The sequence below is a fragment of the Impatiens glandulifera genome, chromosome 5, assembly GCF_907164915.1.
Source record: "Impatiens glandulifera chromosome 5, dImpGla2.1, whole genome shotgun sequence".
In the NCBI taxonomy this organism is placed as follows: domain Eukaryota; kingdom Viridiplantae; phylum Streptophyta; class Magnoliopsida; order Ericales; family Balsaminaceae; genus Impatiens; species Impatiens glandulifera.
The window spans coordinates 42,101,468-42,111,792 of record NC_061866.1 but is presented as its reverse complement, the minus strand read 5'-3'; the positions used below and the strand labels follow the sequence as shown (position 1 = coordinate 42,111,792).

The 10,325-nt window shown below is 33.2% G+C and overlaps 1 protein-coding gene across 1 annotated transcript; it reads left to right on the top strand.

Annotated features, from left to right (window-relative positions):
- Nucleotides 1-6,603: 6,603 nt before the first annotated feature.
- LOC124939392 (1-aminocyclopropane-1-carboxylate oxidase homolog 1-like) lies at nucleotides 6,604-8,382 on the top strand. Its single transcript, XM_047479872.1, has 3 exons — nucleotides 6,604-7,124; nucleotides 7,723-8,044; nucleotides 8,137-8,382. The coding sequence occupies exons 1-3, from the start codon at nucleotides 6,604-6,606 to the stop codon at nucleotides 8,380-8,382; spliced, it is 1,089 nt and encodes a 362-aa protein (XP_047335828.1).
- Nucleotides 8,383-10,325: the final 1,943 nt, after the last annotated feature.

Genomic DNA, 10,325 nt, shown 5'->3' with positions numbered 1-10,325 from the left:
AATGAGTAGAAGAAGATGTATGAATTGACTAAATAATATGAGACGTATGAATTTGAGAAATAATGAGATAGGTTGACGAGTTGCGATATTCTTTTAAATTCACCCCTAAATATCAGAAGTTGTAAAATATGGTTGATTTCCAAAGAAAGTAACATCCATCATATTGTATGTTCTCAGTGTGATAGGAGAGTAAAACGTTATCCCTTTTGAAAAGATGAATATCCAAGAAAAATGCATATAACGGATTTGGAATCAAATTTGCTACAATTGTGGTGGATGTGTACGAAAGAAGAAGAACCGAAAACTTTAGGAGGAATAGTTGAAGAAACAACCTTTGTGTATAGAAAAGAATCTATGAGACGTTGAATCAGAGTTTGGAGGGCATACGATTGATTATGAATACAAGACATCTCCCCAAAACAATTTTAGGACGTTTGAGGAAATTAAAAGAGAACGATTGGCCACAAAAATGTGTAGATTCTTGCGTTTGGAAACTTCATCTTGTTGAGGAGTGTAAACACAAGAATTATGATGAATAATGTCTTTTGTCAAAAGAAAGTGACCAAGAGCGTGATTAAAGAACTCCTTTGCATTATTCGTTTTATGGCAAGAATTGAGCATTGAAATTGGGTTTGAATCATGGCATATAATTGTTGATATATTTCATTAACTTCGATTTTTGTTTCTTGAGGAACAACCATGTTAAAAGTGTATGGTCATCAACTAATGAGACAAACCAACGTTTTCCATCGAGAGTTTGTACTCTTGAGGGCCCTTACACATCAATATGAAACATTGCAAATAGTTTTGAGGCATTGTAAAATAAGCGAGGAAAATGCACACGACAATATACTCTGTTGGGTTAAGATTTTTAATTGATTTAAAGTAACTTAACAATTTTGATTTGATGATTGATGAAATGGTTTTTGATAATAAATGGATAAAATTAAGTTCAATAATTGTTAGTCATATCAAATATATAAATATATATTTAAATATCTACATAATATGTGGTGTAGTGGTAAGTACACATGCCTGTCATGCTGGTGACTTGGGTTTAAATCTCATCAGACGCATAATTAATAATTAAAGTTTTGTTAATTTGCAGGCACAGCTCAAAGTCAACGCGTAGTTAGACGTGGGCGTCTAATGCAGATTGCGTCTAATCAGATGGACGTCTAAGATGATCATTGATCAGATGGACAGCTAAGATGATTAGATGAGCATCTGAAGGCAGATGCTCTTCTAGACAGCTGGCAGCAGAGTCTTCCAGGAAGAGAGTTCAACAAATGAATAACCGCCACATATACCATAATTTAAATTGTCTGTACTGCATTGTACTACCACGATCTCAAAAATCTTTTTCTGTTGTACTACCCAGTACCTCATGGATAGTACATCCAACGGAAAGATGACATGTGTTTAAAAGAAGGATTTGACCGTTGAAATTTTTCAAAAATAAATTGTTGCCTAAGACAACGGACAAATTGCTGACTGAAAAATACAAGAAAGAGAGAACTGTTTCATTTTTCATTCAAGAAAGTTCCTGAAATCAAACATATCACTTATCATCTAGCTGTGAATACATTGTATTACATACTGTCTTTTCTGTGAGAAAACTTCAGTGTTGTAAGTTGAACAAATGTTGTTTTGTTCAACAGAGAGTTAGCTAGATTAGTGAATTGTATTTGATTCAAAGAAGTATAGTGAATCCTCCGGTGGTTGGAAAAAGGGGTGACGTAGGAGAGTTTGCTCTGAACATCCATAAACAACTTCTTGTGTTCTTTACTTTCTGCCATTCATCTTTCATTGGTTCAAAACTTCAAATTCGACGAACATTTCCGCACTTATATCTATTTCAAGAGTTCGAAAGATTTGCGAAAAATAGAAAGAGATATTAATCCTTAACATATTTTCTATCAAACCGTTTATCCGAAGTCGTCATCAATAGCCAGACCCCCGTCTCTATTGGTGTCGCCGATCCTATCATACTCGCATGTTTCACGTTGAAAAGAATTAGGTTTTGCATAAATAACTCAGGAAATAGTTAGCAGGATACATAAAGTTGGGGTGACTTAGTTTATAGTCACAATATGAATTTGACATTTTTATATGAAACATAAATAAATAACGTGGAAGGAAAACTAGATGAATGTTGTAAGCACTAAAATTTCACCTAACCAATTTATAAATTTTAAAATAATTATTTTGAATAAATAAATTCAAATAATTAAAATCAAGGCTAAATAATGATTAAATAATTAATTGAATAATTATTGTGTTAATTAAATTTTAATTAATAAAAATAGAGACCAAAAAAGTTAAATTAAAATAATATGGGATAAATATTATATTCATTTTATCCCAAATTAATTTAAAAATGGTAAAAGAAATTAAAATAAATAATTTGAGATAAACGTTGTATCTATTTTATACCAAATTAATTATTTATAAAGTCAAAAATATGTAAAAATAAAATAAATAAATAGACAAAATAAATAATATATCTATTAAAAATATTTTGTGTATTTTGTAGGTTGAAAATAAAGTCAAAAGGAGTTAAAAAAATATTCAATTTCAAATAAGCTCCAAGACTGAAAAAATGTTGTAATCTAGTACAACCGAATACAAGAGAAACAGTTGCAACAGACCACACAACCCTTGGATGAACACTCAAGTCTCATCCAACGTACCATAGCCAACCGCGTCGCCCGCTGCAACCGAAGGAAGATGCGTCCGCGTAGAAGCGAATCAACTAACGAGCACATCAATGTCATTAGTCAAAACATACGCGGAGCGCTCATCACTGACAGAACGCAGACAGAACGCCCAGGCGTGCGCACTTTGGCCAGAAACGACGTCGTTTCAAGAATCTCTCAGCGCTTAGACGCGGAAGAAGAAATCAATGTTGTTTTCAGCTCTTGTTTGTCTTCTTCCTTGCGACGAACGAAATGATGATCCGCCAGATTTTTTGAGTTTTCAAAGATGGAACTATGGCATTAGTCTATCATATTCGATGATTTGAAAGATAAAATGATCACCCTAACCTTGTGATCATTTTACCTACGATCATATGAGCAATCATGCCCTAGAAGATCAACTAGATGAAGAATAAACAAAAATCATCAATAGTCTTTTATCTGAAATTCGATACATTAGATCGTTTAATCTACTTAATGAGACAATGAATCTCTCCTCGGCCAAGGCGAAACTAAGAATCTCAATCCCAAGCTCTCAATCAATCTTTAAAGAAATCAGCATTAAAATTTTCTAAGTTTTCTTGAAAATTTTGAAATCTTGTGTAAAGTTTTAAAATCCGGCTCTAAATCATCACAAAACTTCTAAAAAAGTTTAGGAGTGTTCTCTAACTTACATTAAATTTTAATTCATGTTTTAATTCAACTTATGAATTCAAATTAAAATTTCTACATTCGACCAGTCTTGAATATTACTAATTGTTCAATTTTTTGATTGAAATACGTTCCTAAGATGCATGGATGATAACCCTCAACTAATTTTTAATACTCACACCCAATCTTTGGATCATAAATGAAATAATACTCTTTGACACATTTTTTTTAAATGATAGCTGCTTAGCATACAACTAGACAAGATGATTAAAAAAATATTGACATTCACTAGATAATTATATCATAATTATACCATGGTGGATGTGTATGGTAGGAGAACATGTATTATTTCAAGCAATTGTTATAAGATATTAAAGAAGGAGATAGATTGGGAATTTCTTTAATAGCAAATATGATTTTATGGGGTTCATTAAAAAAAAACAATTATGATGACGTTCCTTGTATGAAATATTCTCGTTGAGAACAGTTATGATTAATTTAAAAATTATGTTAATATTATATTTTTTGGGAGTGGGGAAACGGTTAAAATCATTTCATTAAAATCTCAAAAGTATGTAGGTCAAAAATCAAAGCTATACAAACCCTAGCTATGATTAAAAGATGACAATCAAACGACCCTAAAAAAACTGATTAGTAGTAATCAAACATACGAAAAACAAAGATTACAAATTGTATCAAATCCTAATTATCCCAATCAGAATTTTTATTTCCATATCAATCTGATGTTTCAACAGGTTGTCTTCCTCTTCCCCTTCCCCTTCCTCTTGTAATGAAAGAGGGGTGAACTGAAGATGATGATGAGTACTGCCTATTCTCATTTTGATTTTTTTTCTTTATATGAACCCGTTCTAATTTGATAAAAAGAATTATTCTTCAGGAATTCTAAGTTCATCACCTTATTGTTCTCGACTTGAATTTCAAGATCATTGTCTTTATTTTCTTCAGTTTCAGCTTTAGAATCCTCAGCAACTTTGGATTCCTCTATACCAACCTTAGAATTCTTTTCTTTCTCTTGATTAGCCTGAATATCTTCCTCTCTATTTTCATCAGCAACCACTTCAACTTTATTGGATTGAGAATCATCAACTATCTCTTCAATATGATTAGGTTGAGGTTCTACCTCTTTCATCGTACTGCTTTTGTCTTGTACATAATTTTCTTTATCTTATGTTTCCTGATCTTTAACCACATTTTCCTCTTTGATAATGAGCACCTCTGTTTCATTTTCCTACATCTTTACTTTCTGGCCTTTATGATTTTTTTATCTTCTTCCTTAGCCAAATCACAATTTGGGCTTGCATGTTGGAAGGTATTGCAGAAAGTACATCTGTATGGCCCCCACTCATAAGTGATTTCCATGACAGTAGGTTTTCATTTTTTGTTTACTACTATCATACTATTCGGTAGTGTGCTTCTATGATGCACCTTAATGCTAATTCTAGCAAATGATAGGTGTTCTCCTCCTTCAGTAATTGGGTCTAAGTATAATGGCGTACCCAAAAAACCAGCAAAATGACTAAGAGTTTCTACATTATACATGTGTGCAGGGATATTCCAAAGTTTGAACCATATCTGAGTTGTTTTTTTAGGCTTGCTTAATAGGTTCAAATCTCCAGACCATCTTTCCAACTTCATGCAGTTGGATCCAATATATGTATGCCCATTTTCCAAAATTTCATCCAGATTTGATCCCTTCTTAAATTTCATAAAGTAGAGATCATGTACATTCGCTGAAATTTTCTCCAATCTTTTTTCCTCCCATTGTTTCATAAGTGCCTCTTTGGTGACTATGAAGGAAACTCTATTCTTTCCTATGTAGTTTCCCACAACTATATTTTCCCATTCCCTAACACATTTTTCTTCTACTATAGCAGGAAATTTAAATTCAAAAGGAGAATTCAGTACCTCCACTTTTGTCTGTATATTTCCCAAGTAGATTTTTTCTTTGTATGCATGATCTTCAGCCTTTTTCCCAATGTTGTTTTTCCAGACTTCATTGATTTTCCATGTATAATTACTTTTGATAGTATAGTTCTTTAATTTATGAGCATTCATTAACTCATTCATTGTTGCAACAGACCATTTTACTATCACTTTATATTCATCCTTCTTGAATAAATTTCAGTCTTAGAGATAGTGAATGTTAAGTTGAACGGTTGTGCTTTGTATATTCTCCTTGTTGAGTACAATCTCTCTTTTCTTAACATGCATCAGGAGTTTGGTGATTTGGTTTTTTAGTCCAAATAAATTATCCCTTTGATTATATTCTATCATCCAAACTTTTTTTTTTCTTCTCCTTGATCCCTGCATTATTTTTCAAAGGCTTTTGGGCAGCAATTGGGTCTTTGCTAATTTTCTGCACTTTTTCGTTAATAACTTCTTCAGCTATTTTGTTCATTTCCTTCTCTACAGTTTCTTTGACTCCTTTAAGAACAAAGTCATCTACTTTTATGGCCTTGACTCCTTTAAGAATAAAATCCTCCACTTCTTTTGCCTTGTTGTTTTTCCTTTTACCCATATTTTAATAAGATTTCAGAACAGGGGATTAAAGTCAAAACAATAATCTTGAAATGATCTTATTCAAACTCTAGACGATTTTCCCTGATGTGTCGAATGTGTCAGACGTACCTATCGAGCCGATCGTGCCGATCGTGCCAGACGTGTCAACGATCTTTACTCTGACCATGTTTCCCATAACCGACTACCAAATCAACTGAATCGTGTGACCGAGCAACTGTGCCGAACGTGCCGACCGTGTCGAACGTGCCGATTATGACAAACGTGCCGACGATCTTGATTTCAACGCGATTCTTGATTGAATATGAGAAGGTGCATGTATTTGGGGAAGAAAATCAAGATTTCATCGCTAGAAAATTGATGCCTAAAATCTTCAAAGCTTTACTCTCCCTTTCCTTTTGACCAAAATGGGACAACGAATTGATGTTATTAATTTTTTATTTTTTTATGAAGGTTATGCATTATTTGTAAGTCTAAGTCCTTTTTTTAATCTTTAACCAACCTCTAGGGACTTGTACTTTGTCAAGTCCTAATTAATTATTTGCAATCTTGATCCACAATCCAATAAATAAATAAATAGTCACATTTGACTTCAACTTTAGATACATCATACAAAATCCTTACCAAGATAGCCATAAATTTCCACAATTCTACATTTTCTTGTATAAAATGAGAATTAACAAGTTACAAATTAGAATTGAATACTAAACCATTAATGGATTACGATAGAGAAATAGAGCTCAAGACTTTTGATGAATCAAAAACCGGTGTGAAAGGGCTATTGGACACAGGACCACTAACCCAACTCCCAAAAATCTTCGTCCGACCACCAGACGAGATTGCAAATGATTTGGACACTTGGCAACCAACATCATCAGATTGTCCCGAGATCCCACTAGTGGATCTCCGGACAATCTTTGAGAACGAAAGTGAAGGACGCGATGAGATTGTGCGACAAATACGAAAGGCGTCCGAAACTTGGGGCTTCTTTCAGGTGATCAATCACGGGATCCAAACATGCGTTCTTGAAGGAATGATCGACGGCATTCGAGCCTTCCACGAGCAAGATGTGGAGGCGAAGAAAGCGATTTACAGCCATGATCGCTTGAAGAAGGTGAGGTTTGAAAGCAACATTGACTTGTATAAGACGCGGTCCGCAAATTGGAGGGACACCATGACCATTAGTAGGGTCACTCCTGAATATCATGATCTTAGTGAAGTTCCAGAAATATGCAGGTTACCAACATTTTCATTAGTCTCATCATATTTACCTAGCTAGTTAGATTCATCTTCATCATTAATCTAGTACATATAAGTAAGGATGGGTCTACATAGACACGGATTTACAAATAAATTGTTGAAACTCAATAACTTTTTATTATATACTAAATCTTCATATATACCGCCCTTTAAGAATAATTATTATTATTACACACAAAAAAAAAGAATCAGACACTAAATTTGATTGTATAATGAGTCAAAAGAACAAACATAGTTAACATGACATGGAGGACTTGAAAACATTAAGAAAAATGAAAATATTGTAGGGTTACATACTCCTTTGTGAGGAAATGAAATAGGAGATGTATGTATGAGTGAGTATTTGGATTTACCAACAAATAAATTTCCCCCTAAACCGCTCATTCAATTGAACATAAACATAATAATTCCTTCAAGTTCAAGTGTGTTATAAGATATTTCATAATTATTTAAACTCAATTATATATCTTGTTTATAAATATAAGTTAATATAACATCTATTTAGAATTGCAATGAATAAATATTAGAGTACTATATATTATTTTACATTTTCTGTTTTTGCATAAATGATTAGAGATCGGATGTTGGACTATATTAAATGCACACGAACATTGGGTGAGACTCTGCTCGAGCTATTAGCGGAGGCTCTCGAATTAAAAAAGAATCATTTGAGGGAGCTTGATTGCTCGAGAGTTCAAACCATACTTTGTCATTACTATCCAGCTTGCCCAGAGCCAGATCTAACACTTGGAGCCCGTAGGCATACTGATTCAACATTTTTCACAATTCTACTCCAAGACCAACTTGGCGGCCTACAGGTTCTACACCAAGATCGTTGGATTGCTGTTAAGCCCATTTCGGGTGGTCTCATAGTCAACATAGGCGATCTTCTCCAGGTTTGTTTGATCAAATTAATGAATAAAAAGCATGTATGAAGTTGTTATATTCTATTAATCCTAAACTTTAATTCATTTGATTCTGAATATAGATTTTATCCAACGACAAGTTTAAGAGTGTAGATCACAGGGTAGTGGCTAGCTATGTCGGGCCACGAATATCAACCGCTTGTTTCTTTCAAGGTGTCGTGGACCCTCCAAAAGTTTATGGTCCAATAAAAGAGCTAATATTAGATGGAGAACTTCCTTTATACAAGGAATTCACAATTAAGGATTATATTATCAAATTTTTTTCTAGAGCGATTGGAGAATCTGGTTTGGATCAGTTTAGAATGTAATAAAAATTACATGAATGAACTGGAAATAAATTGCCTAAAAGTGTGCTTATATACATAAACTCTTAAAACAACAAATTGTTTTTGTTATTATAGGAGTTTATGTATATTTTTATACAATTAATTAATGTCCTTGTTTTGCAAATACATATGTAATAAGCTACTTTTATATGTAACTTATGTATGCATTGGTATCCTATATATTATAAACTTAAATGGCGGTTGTAAATATGTTGGGTTTGTGGAATTTTTTGTTGATCCTTCAATTTCATTCTAATAATTTATTAATTTTCTTGGTAAATATTTTAGGAATAGGTTGAACTAAATAAGGTCTCAAATGTATTTTTGTGTGCTCCACGAATTAAAAGTGGGTAATGTATTGGATGAAGTAATTAATAAACATTTTCAAGATTTAGTGTAATAGAGAAAATATTACCTTATTTGCGATAAAAAAAAAGATAAGGTCTAAGACCATCTCTTAGGTGTCGGTTCGAGGAAGAAAGGACACACATAATGGGTTTTGCGTGCCCGTTGGAGATGCTTTAAATTGACTTTCAAAAAGAAAAAGAACTTGATAAAAATTGTATGTTATAATTTTGCAAAAATGATAAATTTGAAGACTGGTCTGTGGAGGAGAAGAAGGCACCTGGAAATGGAAGAGTTGTTAAGATTAGGACAATTGTTATACTAAATATTAAATAAGTCATTTATGTTTGTTATGTTTTTTAGGCAATTTGCTAGGCCTTGTCATCACCTTATTTTTCAGACCTTCCAGATAAAAGAATCTGAATATTCTAAATTGTTTACTCAACAACTTTATCCTTATCTCTTTCTTGGTATTGATATCTTCTCTTATCTCCTTCCATAATTCACCTTTGAAAACCCTAAATCATCTCATCATTGTATTAGTTGGTATCAGAGCTCATCTTCCTGTTCGATCATGGTGGAAACACGACAACAGACAGATAACAACATTTTATGTATGGCAATGGAGTCTATAACTAAAACCTTGAAGGAACAACGCAAATGGATGGAATCGAATGAAAATCGTAGTCAATTGAGGCTGGATTCCCTGGAATAGAGGATCGAAGCAATGTTCATGAGAAATGGAGATACAACTGAATTTTCTCGTACGAATAACCCTAGGGAGAGAGTTTACGTACCTCCCACACGATTGACGAAAGTGGACTTCTCGAAATTCGATGGAGCAGACATGAAAGGATGGCTAATTTCTGTCGAATAGTTCTTTAGAGTGGATCACACTACTGATATAACCAAAGTCGAAATCGCACATATTCATTTCTAAGGCGACTTTAGGCTTTGGTATGGTTCTTACATCCAATCTCGAAGTCAAATGATAGCTCTTACTTGGGACGTTTTGTTCTGATCTTCTTCAATAATTTGGACCCTCGATCTATGAAAGTTCCATTAATCAATTGATGAATCTAAAACAAACAGGCTCTATTCAGTAATATTATCTGAAATACATAGCCATCTCACAATAACTCATTCACATGCCAGATGAATATATATTTGAGTGTTATTTTAATGGTATACATGAAGAGATTTCTAACACTGTTAGACTCCTCAAACCTAATTCCCTAAACTTAGCCATGGATATAACTAAAGTCCAGGAAGCTACTTTTAAATCTCTACTTAGAAGAGGTCATCTATATAACTCTAGCCCACATATACTGCCTAAACCAAATCAATCAAAGTTTACCTAGTCAGTTTCTGCTAAATTACCTTATTCTAACCATTCATATTCATCTCGCTTTCCTTAAGACACTAGACATAAATATTTACAACAAATGGATCAAAAAATTCTTGATGAAAGGCGTAGAAAGGGTTTATGTTACACTTGTGAGGAGAAGTTTGATATAAATCATAAATGTAAAGTTAAACTATTCAAGATCAATTTAGCTGAATTAGGAGACGTCTTAGAA

Excerpts from the sequence above, each read along its gene's own strand:
- LOC124939392 (XM_047479872.1), top strand. The coding sequence starts at position 6,604 with ATGGATTACGATAGAGAAATAGAGCTCAAGACTTTTGATGAATCAAAA. Across the intron at positions 7,125-7,722 it reads GAAGTTCCAGAAATATGCAG|AGATCGGATGTTGGACTATA; the intron begins GTTACCAACATT and ends ATAAATGATTAG. Across the intron at positions 8,045-8,136 it reads ACATAGGCGATCTTCTCCAG|ATTTTATCCAACGACAAGTT; the intron begins GTTTGTTTGATC and ends TTCTGAATATAG.